The sequence below is a fragment of the Pleurodeles waltl genome, chromosome 3_1 (assembly GCF_031143425.1).
Source record: "Pleurodeles waltl isolate 20211129_DDA chromosome 3_1, aPleWal1.hap1.20221129, whole genome shotgun sequence".
Classification (NCBI taxonomy): Eukaryota; Metazoa; Chordata; class Amphibia; order Caudata; family Salamandridae; genus Pleurodeles; species Pleurodeles waltl.
The window spans coordinates 558,734,548-558,757,623 of NC_090440.1; the positions used below are offsets into that span (position 1 = coordinate 558,734,548).

At 43.4% G+C, this 23,076-nt stretch overlaps 1 protein-coding gene across 4 annotated transcripts in view; it reads left to right on the plus strand.

The window, feature by feature from the left end:
- The window catches only part of SPG11 (SPG11 vesicle trafficking associated, spatacsin), a 579,875-nt gene that overhangs the window by 411,326 nt on the left and 145,473 nt on the right, over positions 1-23,076 (plus strand). For all 4 annotated transcript variants that reach the window (XM_069222954.1, XM_069222953.1, XM_069222956.1 and 1 more), the window contains 3 exons: positions 1,248-1,355; positions 5,557-5,722; positions 6,270-6,484. In XM_069222954.1, coding sequence (XP_069079055.1) covers positions 1,248-1,355; positions 5,557-5,722; positions 6,270-6,484 — 489 coding nt within the window. The remainder of the gene's footprint in view (positions 1-1,247; positions 1,356-5,556; positions 5,723-6,269; positions 6,485-23,076) is intronic.

The window sequence follows — 23,076 nt, forward strand, 5'->3', positions numbered from 1 at the left end:
CCCCTCTGAAGCACCGCCAGCCTGTTGCCGGTGCTTCAGCCAAAACAGCCCTGGCGGTCTCGGACCGCCAGGGTTGTAATGAGGGCCTTGATCTTTTATGGTGAGGATTAAGATTAAGGCAGTGGGTGGTACCTTTATGAAAGCGCCTCTGATCAGAATTACAATCAATCAAAAATGCAAGTTGGAGGCCTTTTTGAAGGGAGGAAATAACATTGTGTCAGTTACAGTAATAACTCTGCCCTAGGTGCCCAGAACTTCACCTTTGTGCTCATTATCTTCCTAGGGTGTATCTAGCCACCTGTGTAAAGTGTCTCTGATGGCTGGCATGCTATCTACTCTGACAGTGAGGTCCTCTTACCATAGCCAGTGAGGCGCAGAGCCCTTCTGAAGGCAGCAGCGATCTACATGATTATCACTGAAGCAGTATGTGGAATTGGATGACTGTGATGCTTTGAAAGTTCGACTGGTCCAACCATGCAGTGTGCTTTCCCATGTTTCCCGTGTTATGAAATAACATGCTGTGCCTCCTTGGAATCTGTTCAGAGACAGTAAAGTAGTAAGTAGTATGAACTGTGGCATACGTTGCATTAGTGCGTGTGCTTTATGTGTGTTGCCTGTGCGTGCATGCATAGAATAGCCTTTAAATAATTATTTTTGTATCTTTACAAAATTGTATTGTTGCATGAATAATGTGTGTCGTTCATATATGTAGGAATTAATTTACAGATTGGTGCTTTGTGCACGAAAGATGTTCTTATGAACAGTTTACCTTTAACCTTTTCACTGTCAGCTGTTGCTGTCCCACAGAACAGATTTTCGAAGTCAGATGTTCAACTGGCATGGTTAATCTCAAAGAGGATTTGAATCGTATTGTTTAATATTTGAAAAGTAATGTTTCATAATCACTTATTATGACAAAAGCCTTGGGAACTAATACGATACGGCAGGTTTTAAGCAGTAGGTAAAGTGAATCTAAGATTAAAACACAGAAATGGGAGAAATACCATGCCTAGAACAACTTAGTCAGCTTCAGCAGTCTGAATTTTAGCTAGTGCATAACTGTGACAGTCCTCAGGGCAACACTTGAATATTTGGGTTGCAGTCCATTAACTTCTCGATGGGTAGACGAATGAGTTTTGTTGACAGTCATCTCTTCGTTCGAGTGGGAAAAGATCAGGTGGCCCTCTGTTCTCCTTTTCGTTTCGTGTATTAACCTTTTCTCTTTGATCTACTTGATTTTGTTCTAGGACTGCCCCTTGTTATCTATCCTGGAGGTCTATGAGTTGTGCATGGAGCACAAGGATTACACCAAGGCTAAAGAACAGCTCTTGTCCTTCCAGCAAAGTCTGCTCAAGGTATTGATCAATCGTCTACAGCATGTACTAACAAAATATGAAAATACTGCTGTGCAAATAATATTGTAAGCAAACTATTGATAACTATAGTAATATCATGAAGGTAAGTATATATAAGTAATTATAGATTACCTAGTCTTCAAGACATAGATGTATCTTATCTATGTATATGTTTACAGGTATTTAGATTTAAAGTTAACAATAGTAAATATATACTTACTCATATATATTTACCTCCACAACATTATGGTAGTAGATCTTTTTGTACAGTATTTTAGTACAATGAAAAGTTTGTACTCCTTAATCTTCCATACAGATATCTATGCACGAAGTTTCGATTTTTATTAATTAATATTTAAAAGGTGTTGTAGTCAACTAATGTTGTTACTGTGCAGTACGGAGGCAATAAAGTTGGGGAAGCCACCCTTCTCTTCCAGGCTCCAGCAACCTAAAATGTGAAAGTTTGATAGCTGCCCTATTTTAACGCAGTGCTGACACTAATAAATAAAGGCGGCTGCTCTATGGAAAGATTGTAGGGGCTGATCCTCTTGACTGATCAACATACTATTTTATCCCTAATGATATAGTTAACACAATTACATTGAGAAGTGCTTTCTTTAGTAAAGGTGACTCATCCTAACCAAGAATATGCCCTATATTATTCATTAATGCCTAAACTAAACAGGAGTTCACTCTACTGGGAATTCATATCTATTCATATTTCCGTCCTTTGTGCAAAGCCATGGATGAGTTCAGACAATGTTCGGTTGTCATCGTCTCTACCTCGTCCCCAAGCTGCCTTATATCAAATACCGATGCATGTCCCTATTAAGCTACAATGTCGAGAGACTCCTTTTTTGTTGGTGATTCCACAGTTAGCACCTCCCACCCATTTTTGTCTTATTATATCTTCTACTTTGGATTCATGATGTTATAGAAAAGAATTCAGATAGATGGGCTATACCTTTATGTTAACTCATGAGTAAATTAATGTATATCTAGACATGCATGGGGACCCAGGAAACAATTCAGTGTCGGGGGGGAACAAAAATTAATTCTGTAATCTGATTTCAGTCACAATAATTTGTATTGAGGACATGTGTTCTTTTACTTGAAACTAATTGATTCTAGTTTAAGCAAGCATGATCTAGAAACCTTAGACGTTGTGCCTGATTTAGATCTTGGCGAATGGAATATCCGGTCACAAATGTGACGGATATCCCGTCCGTAGTATTATGATCTCCATAGCATATATTGGGATTATAATACGTTGGACGGGAGGGATATCCTTCACGCTTGTGACAGAGTATTCCCATCGCCAAGATCTGATTCAGGTTCTTTGTTATAACAGCCAACAGCCAGTTTTCACATTGGAAAAATCGTGTGTGGTAATGCAGAGTGCACTTTTCATACAAGTCCATGCCTCTGATCGTAATCTATACCATAATCACATAGAGGTCAATCATGTGGGAGTTCAGCCAATACATTGTTAACTGCTCAAATGAATTCTGTGATGCAAGCTGTTTCCCGAAATTTTTTTTCTGCGTCCTGATGTTTTGGAGAACACCTATAAAACTGAAACAGTATTCAATAAAACATGACAGATTTATTAACCCACAAGAAATCAATCAGTCGCCTCTAACTGCAAGGCACTACGAAAAAACTATCATTCATCAGTAGTCGATACACAGTGTAAAAGGACAGATGGTTGGATTATGATAAGCTTTTATATTTTTTTCCTGCTGGAGACTGTATTATGTCTAGAAATCTCAACAGTCACTGCTCCGTATGTCATCTAATGAATTGGGGCCTAAACATTCTTTTGCTGTTTCCACAAGGACTGTCTGATCTACTGGTAAAACATCTGGACAGACGGCTTCTGTTGTTTGTGATGATAAAGTCGTTCACTTAAGCTGCTTAGAACCCTAGTGTGATTTTAGCATTCAAGATTCTGAATCAACGATGCAACCAAGCTTCAGTTCCTTTACCTTTTAGTATCATCTGCAAAATGTCTTGATTGAGCAAGTAATTCTTGTCATGATGAATCATATTTGTATGGTGTTAGGATAAGGTGAGACTGACCTTGACTTTTTATCAGTACTTTGGCAAGTTCAATTCCTAATATTCATCAAACAAAAAATATTTTACAACACATTCTGATTCTTTTGAAACCGCCATGGAATCTGCAGGACCTTTCTGTGTAGGGAGATAGAGGGCTTGGAATAGAACACGTAAGTAGTTCATTTGACAGGTCTGGTTTCACCCAGGAGTGAGGGGTCCCAGCCCAATCTAACTCTCATTCTGCATTCTATAAAACAATGTATAGGTACGTATTTGCATTTAATCTGGTTACATATGAACATTTTCAAAGTGAATCATTCATTCTGTTGTGCCCTGTTAGTTTTTCACTGCTATGCCCTCGAAGCGTAATCTGCAAGTACACCGGACGTGCTTTACATTTTTTACTATGCTGTTCGTCTGTAAGTAAAAGTCTTGTTAACCTTTGGATATATAGCTCTTACTGGACGTTACGCTTATCAAGAGTTACCTACCAGGTACGCTGTATCTCAATTCCTAATTCCTACCATTCTCATGTCAGCGGTTATTAACCTTTGCACTTCTGTGGACCCCAGCCGAAACAATTACTCGATTTGAACCTCAACACAATACACAAAAATGCAGAAACTGGTATATTATAAACAAATCGACAAATTATTAAATATTTGATATAATTCACAAATGAATACTATTTAAAAACAAATCAAAATTCTTATTTTAATGTGAATGCTAGTGCTTTTTCAAAATGTGGTTTTATTCCTAAAAGACAAAACAATATGCCAAGACTCTAACATATCAGGTTGTCTTCTTTGCTCCTTTTTGCTTCTTTTGCTCTCTTTCTGTTAGCGCATACCACTGTCACTTGAGGTTACCAGTCGTCCATGATGGATTGTATTGGCTGTAATTCCGCTGCTCCCACAAATCAAGCTAAGATATCAAGTTAATTTTTAGTCTCTGATTTCAAATTCTTGACATTTACAGAGTGTTTTAAAATTATAAATATTACATTTTGCTTTTTTAGGTATATATACTTGTAGTATTATTCTTTTTCAAAACAACTGCAGGCCCCATGAGTAGCTGTCGCATACTCCAGTTTAAGAACTCCTGTCCTACAGTAAGGTCTGGTTGCTTGACATTGCCGCCCCCAGAGCACGGAGTCCCCATGGGAATAACACTGTTATACATTTACTAGTACTGGTGCCCGTAAAACATACGTGGAGACTGAAAACTAAACCCAGGAAAAGGTCTTTGCGGGACTATGAAGTAACTTGGTTCAGTGCATCCCATACTGAAGAAGGAAAATTTTATTAAGGCCCCTAGCTGGTCTGTGAAATGAGCTGAATATATGGGTAGAATGGCACAAGACCCTGCCATCGAAAGCAGATTGGTGAAGACATGCCAACATACAGATGGCAGGGAATTATTTAGAACAGTGGTTCCCAACCTTTTGATTTCCGTGGACCCCCTCTTTATCATTAATGGAACCCAGGGACCCCCACTGAATCATCATTGGAATCCGGGGACCCCCGCCTGAGTCATTACTGGAAGCTGGGGCACCTAATTTGTCAATATTTGTTAATATTTTTTAATTTTCTTAGCAGTCGCGGACCCCCTGAGAAGGCTTTGCGGACCCCCTGAGAAGGCCTCGCGGACCCCCAGGGGTCCCCGGACCACAGGTTGGGAACCACTGATTTAGAGAGTGGCAATGATAGTAATCATTTAGAGAGTGGCAATGATAGTTGCCTGAGTTTTGGACACCAAAACACCAATAATGGTAGCATTGGGCAAGCACTGCTGACAGCACTGATGGTTCTCAGAACATCCCGTCTCACCTGCTTTTTCATGGAATCCATAAACTGTGGCTATGTAGCATCTCATTCTATGTAGCCACAGTTTATGGATTCCATGAAAAAGCAGGCGAGACTGCAAGAAAGCATCTCAGTTCTGACCTGCACCACCCCATGTTATTCCAGTATTTGTACCTTCTGTGCCAGATCACCTCTGTTTTTCTGTGTAGCGCTCTATATATTTCCTGAAAGTGTCTCCCACCCCAGCCCTTAAAGTGCTGCACTTCGCCCCAGCTGCCTCTGCTCCCCTGCTTTAGCACCGTTTAATCAAAAGAATGTGTGTGTTTTTTCCTCAGCTGAAGGCGGCAGAAGTGAAAGAGAACAGCCTGCTTCCTGTGGCATGGCTGGAGGCCCGGGCACTGTTTCTTCTGGAGTTGATGATGCAGCAGTGCACGACACAATATGAGTTTGGGAATCTGATGACGCTTTTTGCAGATCTAGACACTATTCTGATATCCAATGGTAAGGGTCCTACCCAGTGCAGACATTTGTAGCTCTCAAATCCCTTGCATCCCATGCCTATCATTATTCTTGTGTGTGCGACGGATCAGGAAAGTAGGGACTGCATGCTGTTAGTGGTCATCAGTGCTAATTTTGCCTCCTTTTTTCAGATGTTTCCATGTTGGCCTAGCTGTGCGATTTGCAGGGGAGTGGCTTACTTGCCACTAAGTATATTCCCTTTCTACCAAACACAGGTGTACTGACAGCAAACTGTAGTTCAAACAACCTATAATGCATTTTCTCTTGGTCCTCTCACCTACTTCATTGTTTAAATCCACAACTTCCTTGTTCTGTACTTTTAGCAAGTATAAGTGTGTCCAGTGTGTTTGGCTCTGTCTGTTGTCTCTTTGGGAATATGCCCCTTCTCTTGGTTATTTTTCTAGCTTCATGCTCAGCCACGATTTCCATCCAGTTACTAAAGTGGCTCTTCTGTAAAAAAATCTATTGATCAGTTCTCTTGACCCACTGCTAAAGTGTCCATCTCCATTTTGTCTTGCCTCTCACACAGGACTGGATGTGCAAAAGCTGAGCGCCTTGAGCCAGATCCTGGAGGACACATCCATCTCTATCAACCGCTCTGTACTGTCTGATTACAGCATAGAGAGGCTGCGCGAGGAGTGTGCCTCTATCTTAGCACAGCTGCAGAAACAAGGGCATTTCTCTCTAGCCAAGAAGGTGGCAGCACTGGGAGACCTACCTGTGGATACATTAGTGATTGAAGAGGTATAGTCTTTTTGATTGTGCTGCTGTGGCTGCCCTCATAACTTCATGTGTAACTGCTGTATGAATTTCTTTGTGTTCTAAATGACTGGCGGTCTGTCACCCACTAAAACATGGGTACTGCCGGATTTCTGCCACACTGTGGGTGGAAATCTGGCAGTAGCCATGCTGGCTGTCGGAGGGGCCTGGGCAGTGCTACCACCTGCACCTCCCCGCCAGAAGGACACCGCCATCCGTATAATGACCAGTAATACGGCCTGTCGGTGTCCTGCTGGCGGGGTGCTGCAGGCGGTAGCAGCACCCCCTTCCCATTCCCTGCCGGACAACCTCCTTGCCGGACAAGATAAGTTGAGTGTCCGACGGGGGGGAGGTGTATTGTGTGTGTGTGTGTGTGTGTGTGGTGTCTGCGTGTGTGTATGGATTTGTGTGTGCCTGTGTGAATGCATCTGTGAGTGTTGTGGTGTATGCATTGTTGTATGCATGTGAGTGAATGCATGCATGAATGTTGCGGTGAATGTGTGTCTACATGTCAGTATGTATGTCTGTGAGTATGCGTTGTGAGCATGTTAGTGTGGATGCGTGCCTGAATGCATGTGAGTATTTGTGAGTGAATGCGTGTATGGATGTGTGTGAGTGAATATGTGTGAGTGGATGCGTGTCTGGAAGTGGAGGTGAATGGGTGTATGTGTGGTGTGTGTGGGTTTGTGTGTGCATGTATTCGGGGAGAGGGGTGCAGAAACTGTAGAGGGGGTGGGAGGTGCAGTGACTTTAGGAGGGGTGGGGGTGCTATGTGTGTAGGGGGGGTGGGGACAGGTACTTGCGTGGTAAGCCATCTACCAGTGACAGGAAAGGAATTCTTTGTCACCAGTAGCCCTACCGCCATGGTTTTCGTAGCGGTGCTACCACCACGAAAATCCATGGCGGTAGGCCAGCTCATTATGCCGGCGGCGGTTTTCTGTGGACCACCAGGTCGGAGATGAACATCTCCGGCCCAATACTGCCATGGCAGTATGAGTGGTGGTGATACCACCACATTAAACCTGGCAGTAAAAAGACCGCCAGGGTCAAAATGAGGGCCATATTTGACTATGTTCTATCAGAAACTACAGTCACTAGTGCAAAATTCTCCATTTTGTACATTAATGCTCTAATATAAAAAAAAAATGAATGCATTACATTTCTGTGAGAATTTCAGTTTTCTTTGGTGTATGACATGGATAGCACAGTCACAAAAACAGGTCAGTACCTACACGCACACAGCTGTCTTTGAGATCTAGAGCCCATTTTGCATACAGAAAAGCATCAGCACTAGCTTCAGTAGGTAAAATATCATTAACTGATCATCTAATGAAATGTCCATATAAGACGTGTGCTGAGAAAGAGTTCCTGGCATACCTCCTACGTTGGTATTCTTTTCTTTGGTCTTTCCCTTTCGTCTGACCCTTTCTTGTGCTTGGACCTTTCATCACAGTTGTGGAAAGAGCAGTTTGAGGAAGAGCAGACAAAGGAAAAATAGGCACATCTGCAATAGCTTCCCAACAGGTGATACCTGAGGCTTCAAGTCAACTTTCTGAAGTTTGGATGAGCCCTTTTCAACCAAGGGTTCTGCCTCTAGAGAATCAGTTAGGTAACTGATCCTTCTCCACAACCTGGCAGTTATTGTTGAGGTCTCCATCCTCAGCTGTACTGATAGCGAAGCCCTGCTAGATGTCTAAGACCTCAGTGTTAAACCGGCCTCCAAAGAACAAACATGCCTTAACGTTAGGAAAGAGACTTACTTGATTTTAACTGGATGCAGGGTCATTAGTGAGTCTTTTTGAGACTACAAAGAGGGATCATACCTGGTCACATCCAGTGAGTAACCACTGTGCACACCTAGACAGATGAGGAAGATCCATGCGCAGTGCCCTGCTGATGGGCCCTGTTTCACCCTAAAGAGAATTTGCTCCTAGTGTTACAGTCTGTATGGCATTTCTAAATAGAATTTTCACTTCTTGATAGAGTGAGTGTGTGCAAATAAGATGAAACAATCTTAATGCTCATCCTTCTTAGTCTGCACAAGTAGGACATTTGTCAAAATCAGCTGGCATGGTGCCCAAGAGAAGGTTGAGGCGAGAAACACTTTAGCCAAAAAGGGCAAAAAGGCAATTACCTTTACAAGATGTCATAAGAGAGTATTATTACTACTTCCCCTCACCCCATACCGATTCCTTGTCCAGCAGAAAATGTTGTTTCTATTAATAAATCAACTTTAAAGAAGATGGGTTTCTTGGGGATCATTTTCTTTGAGCCATGCTTTATAATGGGATACTGCTGCCACTGTAATGAGCAGTGGCAGTTGCCAACACTGAATCTTTCAAAGCTGCACATGCTTGTTTATTCCCTATTGTCAGGTTGAAAATGCTAGGTAGTCAGTTTTAGCATAGCAGTTCAAATATACATTCAGTAACATTGAAAATAGCAGTAGCCTTCTTGTGGTCTGTACACCTCTTTGTGTGACACAAAACTGGTCACTAACAAGTTTGACAGGTTTATTTAGATGCTTTTGGCACAAGTGTTTTTGCACAAAGAATTGATTGCACAGAAAAACATCCTTACATGCAAATGAAATATATTAAAGAATTCCAATTAAATATTTTAGGCAGGAATATCTATGAGGCTGCTTCTAATACAGTTGGAATGTAAGCAGCATTGGGTTCCAAGGTGCTTCAGGACAGTTACTTTCACTGTATTTATTCCTGCCATATCTCCTTTATCAGTCTGCACCTCTACTCTGGTGAGTGCTTTGACTCATACTGCAAAACTCTTTGCCAGGAATTGGCTTATAAATCTTGGTTATGCATTTGACAGGTACAGAGCAGGTAAAACACTGTTTTTTGTCTCCATATGTTCTCTAGTTAGTGTTTGCAGGATTGTTTTCCCACTGGTTTTGTCATACAGTGGGACAAGTGGAGCAAGTCTTCTTTTTGACCACTGACACAACTCTCTGTGGGATCCAGGTTTCTTTTGCATAGGAGTGTTCCAAGAATTGGAGCTCTTTAGGTATTGTGAGGCATCACAGATCCCACTTTGGCTTGTTGTATGGAAGTTGTTACTCTAGGGTGTTCCTTATTCGTTCTTATTGGAGTTGGTTGAGTTATTTTTACACAACATTAGCTTTCGTTTATATTATGGCTCTCAGACTTAGTTCTACAATTTCTTTTGCAAGGCCATGAAATGACATGTCCTTTTCCATATAGGTATGTATTTGAATACTGGGCTCATAAGGATACATTACTTCCAGACCCTGATTGTAGGAAAGTGCCCTTTCTTGACATGGTCACCCTCACTTTTTGCCTGGTATCTGATGCAATTTTGACCGAAGTGCACTGGGTTCCTGCTATCCAGGTACCCATTGCCAGATATCTTTCCCTAAAAACTGTACAATTATTCCCCAGTTTGCAATATCGTTCGCACCCCTGTAAGTCCCTAGTAAATGGTACTCCTGGTACCTAGGGCTGAAGTACTAGAGACGGTCCCCAAGGGCTGCAGCATGTATTGAGCAACCCTAAGGGACCCATCTGAACCCTTCTGCAGACTGCCGTTGCAGGCTGCGTGACATGGTACAGAAAAGGGTGAAAACACAACATGGCACACATCCGGTGTGCCATGCGTTATAGGTAAGTCACCCCTACAGCCGGCCTTACAGCCCTAAGGCACGGTGCACTATACTATATGTGTGGTTATAACTGCATGAGCAGATATGTCCCTATGATGTCCAGGTTGATTCTGCAAGTGAATAGGGAAGCCATTTTAAGTACATGAGCTGGACACTGGTATTACGGGTTCCTCAGCTACATCATGACTTTACTAAAACCAATGATGTTTGGTATCAAACATCTCGTAATAATAAGCCCACACTGGTTCCAGTGATGGATTTATTACATGCACCCAGAGGGCACCTTAGAGGTACCCTCTGAAAACCTTCCAGCTACTGTTGTGCGGCTGACTATTCCTGACCAGGCTGCCACCACAGACGAGTTTGTGACCCCCTGGAGGTCAGGTCAGAAACAAAGCCTGCCCTGGGTGGAGGTGTTACCACCTCCTCCAAACAGGTTGTCCAGTTATCAGCATATCAAGGCACGAGGCTTTAAAGGCCTCTTGCACCTTTGTTATGTGAGTCCAGTTTCCCCAGTCAGTGGAGATGCCACCCCCCTCCCCAGGGCCCTTTTGATACCAGGAGAGGTGGTATAATTAGCTAGTCAGTATGTGTGTTACCTATCAGACTAGTTCCACCCCTAAGGTGGGTCTACCTGTTGTGAACACAAAACTTAGAAGTTTACCATCTTGCTTTTTGGTGGAATTAGGCTCACTGGGTCAGGGTTATGCCCACTCTCCACAGGAAGTGGTCATATAGAGGGTGTAGCCAACCTAAAGGTATGCAGTCCATTGAATACTACCTGTCGCTCCCCTTAACACCCCTAAATTGAGTATTTAGGTGGCACCCCTGATGCCAGGAATTCAGATTTGATAGATCCAGAAGAAAAGGACAAAGAACCACCTTGAGAACAGAAGATTTGCTGTGGACTTTTGGCGACAAAACCTGCCTGCCTGCACCAGTCTCGACAATTGCGACAAAGTGACTTATCCTGCAGCTGAACATCTGTCAAGAACCCCGGAAGACTGCCAGCCCTTTTCAAATTGCCAGCAATCTGCCTTGGAGTAGAGGAGCTTCTCCCCTGCAGTCCAAAGGCCCTGAAGCAGCAAAGTCTGATCCAACGTCTTGCCGCTCCTCGGCGTGCCCCAGAAAGTCATGCATGTCGACCCACCAAGTGTGAAGGCACCAGGATCAACCAGAGGAGCACAGCACCAATACCCGGAGTACCGGACCCCATGCAGGAAACAAATCAGGACTCCCACTGCACTGAGCAGCCGTGAAGGGACGTCAGCACCAGAGAGACGCACTTCCAGAGTGGCCCAGCGGCCCTGCTTTTGCACCCCCAACTGGCAAGACCGACAACCGCGAGGACCTTTGACGCAACCAGCCCAGCCAACTTATCTATGCTGCACCCAAGCGCCCCAGCCCAGGTACCAGAGAATCAGCTGTGCTTTATTGCTCCCAGGACCCTTGCGACCCGAGCCCCCGTTTGGGAGCGCCCAGACTTGTCCCCAAGTCCTCCTCTGCAGCCTGTTTCTAGGTAGCACCTCTGCACCCGGACGCCCCGGGGCATGTAACGAGTAACTGCTGGTGGTACTTTGGACCTGGGCCTTCTATGAACTTAAGTCCTGATGGAGACTTCCAGAAATCGACCCTAAATAACTGTATGCAGTGCATGCCTTTTTTCCCTTAGGAACGTATTGCTGCATAAAGCTAAAAATCTATATTTTAAAAAGTACTTACTTTATAATGAAGTTCTTGGTATCAAAAAGTACTGAAATATACATGTTATTTTTCTAAGTTTGTCTAAGATCTATATTTTGAGTTTGTCTGTTTTATTGCCTTAGCAAGTTCAATAGGTGCTTAGCAGTACCCTCTGATAAGACTAAACTGCTGGCCTACATACAAAACAGAGCATTTATTGTTATAATTTTTGCCTCTATAAACCAATATTGGTTTGCTTACACTCTTTACACAGTGTACCTCGTTTTGGTCCAGTATATAAAGAGCCAGCTTCCTACATTGGTGAATCAACAGTGGGATACAAGACTTTTCATTTGCTGATACCACTTGGTCAATAAATGATTCCACAAAGTAAATCCACAATAGACATTAGCTAAAAGAAATTAAAAAAGTAGTTTTTTTACATTTTTGTCAATTTTTCCAAATGTCTACATTTGAACTGTTAAGTAGTCCCCCAGTCCAACTGTTTAGAAGATAAAAAAGCATTTAAGTAGTTAGGCCTAAAAGTCTGGTTAGAATCTTTAGTAAATTTCTAAAAAGGTCCCAACTACGGTAATAACATGTCTGAGTCAGACGGTACTAGCCAGGAGCGCAACCTGCCCCCCCTACAAGAACCTTAAGTTAGTACAATTTAAGAACCTCTACAAAGCATGTGACATTGCCATGGGACCTAAACCAACAAGGGCACAACTCCAGGAGTTGCTGGCCAGGAAAGAGAAAGCCCTGGCAATAGAAGAAATCCATACATGAGATATCAGTGAGGATGAAGATGATCTCTCAAAGCTCCCCTACTGATGATACCCCTACTGGGAGAACGTCTAACAGTACCTAAGACAAAGTAGAAAATGAAGACCCAATCTTAAAAAAACTAGCTAAAAGAGTAGCCCTTGAGGCCAAAGTCCTGGCCGTAGAAAATGAAAGGGCTGAGATGGGTCTAACACATCTACACCCATCTCTGGTGGCAGCAACATCTTAAATAGGGAGAAGTATGAAGCCTTTGACCCTAAAATCCCCAAAGGGATTGTCCACAAATATGTAGAAGTTGATGATGTCACCAAATGGTTTACAGCCTTTGAGAGGGCTTGTAAGATGAGGAACCTCAGCCAGAAATATTCGGACTCTGTACTGGGAGCTGTTCTCGGTAAATTGCAGGGATAGACTCCTACGACCTCATGAAGGATACCCTGATGGAGGGCTTTGGATTTACCACTGAGGAGACAGGGTTAGTTTCAAGGAGTCTGACCTGGGTAGATTTTGTTGATGTCTCGTTGAAAACACTAGGTGGCTGGTTGAAAGGTAATAATGTGCAAGACTATGATGAGCTTTATAATCTTATTATGTAAGAGCTTGTGTTAAGTAACTAGGTTTCATCAGTAATTGGTGGACCTAAACAGTCTCTCCCCAAGAATTGGGTAAGAAGGCTGACCATTGGACCAAGACTAAGGTGTCCATAAAGTCTCATGGAGGGGGTGACGAAAAGAAAGGGGTTGCTAATACCCTCCCTTCACCCCAAGGGAAAGCCAGTGGGCAGTCTAAACGTAAAAGCAGAGAGTCCTCTCGAGGCCCCCAAAAACCTTTTTAGGAGTGTGGGACCTGAGACAAAACATGGGCCGAGGGAGGGTCTCAGGGTAAACACTGTGATCTCAAGAAGACTTGGTGCTTTAATTGCAAAGCCAATGTGCACCAACATGGAAACCCTACCTGTCCCACAAAGGCTTCCTCTAGTGCACCCTCAGTTACCACTGGGGTGGTAAGTCTCCAGACGGGATCCTTGGTGTGCCCTGACAAGGTCAGAGAGCACACTGGCGACACTTTAGTCTCAGAAGGTGGGGTGGCTGTAGCTACCGTGGCTGTCTGGCCCAGTAATCTGGAAAAATACAAATAACAGCCACATATTAATTAGGTTACAGTAGAAGCACTGAGAGATACAGGTGCAAGTGTCACCATGGTGACTGAAAAGCTAGTATCTCCAGAACAGTATCTGGCTGGACAAACTTATCCAGTCACCAATGCTGATAATGTGACCAAGGTTCATTCCATGGCTATGCGTTAAAACCCAAGCACAGAGTAAAGCCCAGGGAGAAGAGTTGGAGTCTGGAAAAGTGGCCCAACATTCCAAAAGAAAAGGTAAAAAGACTTGGAAACCAACTTCTGAACAGCCACAAGCTGAGGTCCCTTCGCCTCAAGTAGACGTCCTGTCAGCCCACGAGGAAACTGAGCCCCAGGAACTTGGGTCTTACACAGCAGAGCTCCTAGGACCAGGGGACCCTCTAGGGAAGAGCTGTGCTAAGGACAGAGGACCTGTCCTACTCTTCAAAGCCTGAGACAGCAAGCCACTGCCCCAGAAAATGGAGATGTCAGTGACTCCCACAATACCTACTGGGAGGAGGGACTCCTGTACACTGAGGCCAAAGACCCCAAACCTAGTGCCACTAGGGGAGTGGTAGTGCTTCAGCAGTAGATAGAGTTTTTACTCCCATTGGCCAAAGGACATCCCCCTAGCTGGACATCTTGGCCAGAACAAGACTTAGAGTAGATTAGTCTCCCACTTCTACTGGCCGAATGTGTCCCAGACGGTGAAGGAGTCTTGTTACTCCTGTGTTACCAGTCAAGCCAGTGGTAAGACAAGTAACGATCCAAAGGCCTCCTAAATTCGACTTCCAGTGGTTGGAGTTCCCTTTGAAAGAGGAAGGATTCACAAAGTCGGTCCTCTTGACCCTCCAGCAGTCTTAGGAAACAGAATTATACTTGTGCCACCAGGTATCCTGAAACAATTCCTCTAAGAACTGTTAGTGCTCCTGCAGGTTGCCAGGGTCCTCTTCAGTATCTTTACTGGAGTGGGCTTTCCTAAGAAAGTGGTATCCAACAGAAGTGCAAACGTTCATGCAAACTTTCATGCCTGGTTTGTTAAAAGCCATGTAGGCTTAGTGTAGGGTGACATACAAATTTACTACCCCATATCACCCACAAACAAATGGTTTGGTTGAGAGGTTCAACACAACCATGAAAGGTATATGATCCTAGTTCTTCCTGAAAAACTCAGAAGGATTGGGATGTCCTTTTCCCATGCCTGCTTTTCACTTTGTCTACTTAAGGATGGCTGAGAAAGACCTCTCAAAGGGCCTAAACAAAATATTGTGGACTATGTGCTTGCTCTACGTTGCAGAATGGCTGAGTACATGGGTAAAGCATCCAAAAGCCTTGAGGCCAGCCAAGCACTCCAGAAGCTCTGGCATGACTAAAAGGCTGACCTGGTGGAGTACCAACCAGGGCAGAAGGTATGGGTTTTGGAGCCTGTGGAACCTAAGGCCCTCCAGGACAAGTGGAGTGGACCCTACCCTATCCTTGAAAAAAAAGTGAGGTCAACTATTTGGTTGACCTGGGCACTTGCAGGAGCCCTCACAGGGTCATCTATGTCAATTGCCTGAAACCTTTGTATGACAGGCCTGAAAGTGACCATGCTGATGGTCACTTATGAAGATCAGGAAGCGGAGAGTGAACCTCTCCTTGACCTCCTCTTATAAAGCCCACAAGATTGGTCCTTAGATGGAGTTGTCTTCTCAGACACCCTCTCTGCCAAACAGCAAGCTGACTGCCTGCAAGTCCTGGAGCAGTATGTTGAGCTCTTCTCCCTAGCCCTTGGTCAGACAAACTGGTGTACCCATGATGTGGACACTGGAGACAACACACCTGCCAAAAACAAAATATACCAACAGTCTGACCAAGTTAAGGAGAGCATCGGAGCTGAAGTCAGCGAGATGCTGCAATTGTGAGCCATTGAACCCTCTGAGAACCCCTGGGCCAGTCCAGTTGTGTTAATCCGAAAACCTCATTCCAAGGGTAGAAATCTAGAAGTGAAGTTCTGTGTGGACTATAGGGGCCTCAGTGCACTAACCAAGACAGATGTACACCCAATTCCTAGAGATGGTGAATTGATTGACAGGATGGGGGCATCCACATTTCTCAGTACTTTTGGTTTTTACTTGACATCAGGGCACTGACAGATTGGTGTTACCGCAGATTCAAAACAGGAGTCGGCATTCTTAACCTCAGATGGGTATTATCAGTTCACTGTTATGTCCTTTGGGTTAAAGAATGCCCCAGCCACCTTCCATAGGTTGGTGAATAAAGTCCTTGCTGGGTTGGAGACTTTTAGTGCAGCCTATCTAAATGATACTGCTGTTTATCGTTCCACTTGGCAGGATCACCTGTTCTACCTTGGGAAGGTCCTGAAGGTTCTGCAAGCTGCAGGACTCATTGTCAAGGCAAGCAAGAGCCAGATAGGGCAGGACACAGTTGTATACTTGTAGGTGGAGACCAGTTTCAATCTTTACAGCCAAAGACTCAGACTATTATGGACTGGGAAGCTCCAACAACCCAGATTCAAGTTAGGGCATTCCTTGGCTTGAGTTGGCTTGGAGGTTTGGAAAGGGGTATGGGACAATTGTACCACCCTTCATGGGAGGGGGGTGGGGTGTTGTGTAGGTAAGTGTAAATTTTTGACATGGTCACCCCCACATTTTGCTTGGTAAAAGAAAAAAGTGAAAACATGATAAGGTACACCTTCTGTGTGCCATGAGTACACACACTGCATGCAGTATAGGTAAGGCACTCCTACAGCACTCCTTATAACCTTAAGGTTAAGTGCACTATACTACATGTGTGGACATAATTGCATGAACAGGGATGCCACTGTGATGTCTGAGTCGATTCTGAGATATTGCAAGTGAACAGGGAGGCCAGTTTAAGTACATGTGCTGGACACTGGTAATTACGTGTTCCGCAGCTACATGATGGATTCACTGAAACCAAAGATGTTTGGTATCAAACATCTGGTATTAATAAGCCCATACTGATTCCATTGATGAATTTATTAATACATGCACCCAGAGGGCACCTTAGAGGTGCCCCCTGAAAACCTACTAGTATGCTGGCTCACTGGTCGTGACCGGCCTGCCACCACAGGCGAGTTTCTGTCTCCCTGGAGGTGAAAACCTGCAGTCTCTGAGGTCAGAAACAAAGCCTGCTCTTGGCAGAGGTGTCACCACCTCCTCCGAGTACAATGGCTGATTATCAGCATATTAAAGCAGGAGGCCTTTGTTTTGCAACCCCTGCTTCCCCAGTCAGTGGAGATGCCACACCTCTGCCCCAGGCCTCATTAGCACCAGGTCAGGTGGGAAAATGAGCTACTCAGTAGGCATGTTCCCTATCAGACTAGTTCCACCACTGAGATGGGCTACCTGATGTGAACACAAAACGTACCGTTCCACCATCTTGGTTTTTGATGGAATTAGGCTCACTGGCTCAAGGTTATGTCCACGGTTATGACTCAAGTGGTCATATAGAGTATGTAGTCACCCTAAAGTTAGGCAGCACCCTGGTTACTACCTGACACTCCTCTTAACGCCCCTAAATTGAGTTTTTAGGTGACACCCCTGATGCCAGGAGCTCAGATTCGACTAATCCAGAAGAAAAGGACTAAGAAGAGCTGTGAGAAAGAGAGAACAGAAGACTTACTGTGTGCCAAACCCTGCCTGCCAGCACGAGTCTCGACAGTCGCAGCAAAGTGACTAGTCCTGCAACTGAGCTCCTGCCAAGAACCCCAGTAGACTGCCAGCCCTTTGCAAGTTGCCAGCAATCTCCCTTGGACTAAGGAGTTACTCCCCTACAGTCCATAGGCACTGAGTCCAATCCAACATCTTGCCCCAGCCAGTCCGATGCGCAGCTGCCCTGGAAGAGGTGTCTGTGCACACAGTCTGTGTCTGTCTGTGTCTGTGTTTGGTGGGTCTGGTCGACCCACCAAGTGTGAAGACACCAGGATCAACAAGAGCCGCACAACAGCACCAATACCCAGGGTACTGGACCCCCTGCACCAAGCCAAGCCGCTGTTAGTTTGATTGGGACTCCTACTGGACGGAGACCTTTGATGCACCCAGCCCAGCCCAGCTGACCTTTTACACTGCACCCAAGCGCCCCAGCCTGGGTACTGGGGAACCAACTTGCTTCCAAGTCCCTATCTGCAGCCTATTTCTAGGTGTCCCCCCTTCTCTCCACCGGCGTAGAGCTGAGAACAACCAACCTGACCAGTACCTCTGCACCCGGATGCCCCATTGCAGGTAACAGGTAACTGCTAGTGGTACTGTGGAACTTGGTCCCCTACAGCCCTAAGTCCCAGAGGAGACCCCCAGAAACCTACCATAAATAACTGTATGCAACATATGTCTTTTTCCCTGCAGGAAAGCGTCCCTGCATAAAGACGCATTTAAGTGAACTTCTTACTTACCTGTAAAGCTCGACATTTTAAAAAATGACTTACTTGATAAAGAAGTTCTTCATTTTTTTTCAACATTTACATAAAAATATGTGGGTTTTTTTCTAAATTGGTCTCAGATTTATTCTTTGAGTATGTTTCATTTATTGCCTCTGCAAGTACAATAATAGCTTAGCACTACCCTCAGATAAGCCTAACCTGCTCTCCTACACTACCACAAAAGAGAGAATTTGGTGTTATCATTTGTGCCTCTGTTGACCAAAAGGGGTTGGCTTGGACTGTTTACACAGTGTGCCCCGTTTAGGTCCACTATATAAAGAGCCAGCTTCCTACACTGATGACTGATTCTTTCTTTCTGGTAGACCTAAAGTGTTTCATCCACATTCTATTAGTGATGTTCCACATCTAAGATGGAGCTGTAGTTGACATTGGATTCCAGAGCGATCATGAGAAAGCCTTTAGGGAGTATGAGTAGTGTCTTCCAGAACTTCCTTTCACTGGGTCTGATTTTAGCCACACTTTAGCCAGGCCCCATTGTTCTACCCGATAGGCTATTTGCTTTCAACCTTTGCCTGTAATCCATTGTTGACTTGCTGGACAAATTTGTTTTCATGTTTCCATGTGAGCGGGCAGCCCAGAGGATGTCTTTTAGTAATGTCTCTGATTTTCCAGTCACCTTTTTCATGTGTGCTTCCCAGATCATGTTACTCGTCAGAGTTATTCTCAAGTAAGTGAGAATAACAATCTCCTCGTGCTTTTTACGACCAAGGGTGAAAGCTCTATCATGCTGTGAATGTTTCCTCAACACCATTGCCTTTGAATTCTGGGTGTTTATTTTCAGACCATTCGTTGTGCAATATTGCTCCCTGGTTGTCAGCTGTGCTTGCCGGCCCATTCAGAATTTGAGTAATGAATATAGAATTACATGCTTAGAGTAATTTTGGCATCTGAAAGCTCTCAGTGGCAGGCACATGTTGTGAGGCTTGAAAAACCTCTTTGAATATGTAATTTGCATAAAGTGAAAATGTGTGGAGAAAGGCAATAGTCTTGTTTTACTCCACCAGAGGTTGGAAACTGTTTGCTAAACATCCCTTCCCTTTTTGGTTGACCCTTACTTGGGTGATTGTGGGTACAGCCTTCTTATAGGAGAGTGGAGAGCAAGCTTGAGACCCATGCTTGACAGTGTCCTACATAATCCTCTATTCCTAGGACAAACTGTGATGTGAAGTCCAGAAAAAGCCTATTGTTGCCGTACTGTATATTCAAACCTCGTTAAAAAATAAAAAATAAGGGCCTGTTCTATGGTGGAGAGCCCTTGTGTGAATTTGCCTTGGATTGAATTTAGTATGTTTGATCTGCCATCCATTCTTTCATAGTGATTAAGACTAGTTTGTAGTATAATATACACATGCAGTGTATGTTGATGAGGCTAATGAGTCTATAAGTTTATTTATTATTCTTTTGCCCATTTTTGTTTATGAGGATAATGTTCTGTTCATCCATAAAGGAGGGCAGCCCCAGTATTCTTAGATCTTGATGAAGAGATATACCTGAATTGATGCATATCATTCTGGTTGGTGTTGGCAGACTTCAGGTGGTATCCTATTTCGGGCCAGAACATTCCCTTTTGTGAGTTTGGAGGTTGCCTTCTTGGTATTCTTGTTTGTAAATATTTCCTCATAATTTCTGTTCATTTCCACTCTAGAATGTGTTTGTGTTCTTAGAGGAGACTTTTTGCTGAAATCTTAACCCATGGTTTGTTGCATAATATGTTAGGTGCATTAAGAACTTCTCTCTATAAAGTTATCCTTTTATTTTCTTCTAGTATGTTTGTGCAATTCCTTTTTGTTTGTCCATGCCATTGCTTCAGGTGTATTATCTTCCTTGATAGAAGTGTTTGCAGATTTATTTCGTAGGCCATTTATTTGGGTTGTTTTATACAAGGATTTCAAAACTCTGGCACTGTAGGGAATTCCAACTTTTCTGCACCCCCCCCCCCCAACCAAACACACACACAATTTGTTTAGTAAATATCTACTCTGGGGCAATTCTTTTCATTGCCCAGTGTATGTGCTCTGCCCCCAAGGACATGGAGAAATTGTATAATCCCTGATTGGAATATTTAACTTTTTTATAAGGCTATAGTTTATGGTGCAGAAATACACCCCTGGCATGAAGTTAACTGCCATCTGTTAACTATAGCTCTTACTCTACTAACTACTAGTTTGACGAAAAACATGGCTTCAGACTAATTCTAGCAACCCAAAAGGATGATGAACGGAGTGCTGAAACTTTTCAAACACTCACCCCCAGTCACAGATCTGGGTTTAATCCATTGTTCTTTTGCTCACCGTGCCACCCCAGTTTGGACCCAGCCTTATGCAAATCAGACTTGACCTTGTTCCCAATGGAACAGTCCAGCACAAACAGCCAGACCAGGTCCTCCTTCGGCCGGAAACAAGCATCCTGGGACCGGTTTCAGGGTATCACCCTTCATCAGCCAGGCTAGCTTGAATCCAGTGGCAAAGTGAGCATGGGGCCCAAGTCTGGGCATACCCTTCCCACTTAGAGCAACTTTAGCAACACAAAAGGATGATGGACGTTTGAAACTTTTCAAACACTCAGCCCCAGTCACAGATCTGGGTTTAATCCATTGTTCAGCCTTCAGACTAATTGTACCTGCCAAAATAAACCTTTTTGTCAGGTGAAAATGCCCCTTTTAAATATTGGTAAGTCACCCTTGTGTAGGCCTTGTTTCCCACAAGAAAGGGTGCATGATATTTGAATGTAGGGCAGGTAGAATTTTAATGTTAAAATGCGCTTACAGTGATCTGAATTCACAAGCGATTTTTCACTGACACAGGCCCAGCTGTCCTATATAGAAAAGTTGAGTACAGATTTAAATCCTAAAACTATATCTTGGGAATGGTACTAGCTAGACAAATGATTAAACAACTATTTGAAATAGTTATTAAAATATAATTCAGTGTTGACTGTTTAATAAATATTAAGTAAAGCCAACTTTTAGAAAGTTACCTTTTCCCTGTCTGACGTTCCTAGAGGCTGCATTGGCATTCACTCACCCTCTTCCGCCATCCAGTAATTAGTACTTGAATAGTTGTCAAACAGACGTCAAGTACTTCCCAGGAACAAATACCTGATTACCTGATTAGGCAGAAATTATTCCACTGAACCTGACTGAATATACGGGTGGATCTGTGAGCATACTTTTTTACAAGACAGTATCAAATCCTGCTTGATTGTCAAATTCTGTTTAACAAGTCTGCTGGGTTTATATATATAACACTCGGGGCAGACTTGAAAGAGAGGGGCATGGGATGCTAAAACAAATTGATGCCTGGTTTCTGGAATACCCTACTTTTGTCACTTGATTTATTTTGAATACGCTGACTACACCAAAATGGGTTTTAGTGTCAGATGTGGGAAGACATTAGGATTACCATAGCATATTCTCACCCAGTCTCGGTCATGTTTAGTGCCCACTAACTGCTGAGAATCATCAGCAGTTCATTAGCATTAGTGAGTCAGTGTTACTACTAGATCCCTGTAATCAAGTACTCTGTATTACCACCAGAGTCATATCTTAAGTGCCCAAGTTCTTTATTATCATTAGAAACTCTTTTATCTTTTACCCACTATTTTAAAGGCTGATTGTTATCAGTGCTTCTGTTCTGTAAGTGGCTTAGTATTTCTGCTGGTTCAGTGCTATTAATGATGCGGTATAATTGATATATTGAGTATAATTAGTTGTTCAGTGTCATGGGTAGCCTTGAATCAACAGTGGCTTCACACTGTCAGTATCATCATTGAGGAGTATTAAAAAGGTTTTTGGTATAATCACTCATCACCATATGCCCCTTTGTTGTTGTAATCAGTTGAAAATTATTCTCAGTGGCTTGGGGCTATCAGTGCCCAGTATTATTAATGGCTCAGTTTGATTTAGTTTGGATGCGGGCAGAAGCGAGATAATTAATAAACCCCAGAACTTCCGCGTAATGGTATAAATTGCAGGGAGCACTAAGGATAGAGAGGGAGACAGAGGAGAAAAGGGGGCGAATAGGACAGAAATTAGAAGAACATATTATTTTTAACTTTTAGTAAATGCCACAGAAACTTTGAAAAACTGTATCTTCTGGCAGAGCATTTAAGATTGACGTTATTTCTCTTTGTGCAGGCATGATGATGTTCGTTTTCCTCTCTGGCACAATGAATTATATGTCCACAGGTTATGTCCGTGTTTTCTGCAGTCTCAGAACTGAATGGCCTGTTCTTGGGAGAATGTACAGAGCTTACGAGTTTATTGCAGAAAGCGTCTCCCTAATAGCCGAGTGTCTCCTTTTTAAATAATGCCTTTACAGTATAAATTATGATCGGGTGATAGGGTTTTCAGGCCCCTTGGGGGGAGGGGGTGGGGTGTATCTCTTTGCCTGACAGTTTATCATGACTTCGGGATCAGTGTTTAAAAGCACCCATGCCTGTGACAGGAGATAGAGAGCCCCTGCCTTTTTTACTCAAAGAAAAACACTGTCATACAGTTTCACTTCACAAAAAGACTGACAGGAAAGAGAGGCAGTGAACAAAATCCAGAATGGGAAAATATTGTCTTCGGAGAGGAAAATTATTGTTATATGTATGTATTTAATGTATCTGGAGGTTTGTGATAATGTTATGTGTATAATCACACAATATGAAGTGAAAATGATATTTAGAAAAGAAAACGCTCATGCAAAACACACATCTCACTCTTTTTCCTCATCTGAGAAGCCTGTATGTGCTGATGCTCATACAAGACTAAAGGTAGTTATCAATTACAGTTAGAAATGTTTCTCATAAGGAGTCTTTAGCAACTGCAGTTCCCCCATTTAACACTTTCACAAGCTGTTACAGAAAAAATCTGAACCAGCATCCGAAGAAAGGGTTTTA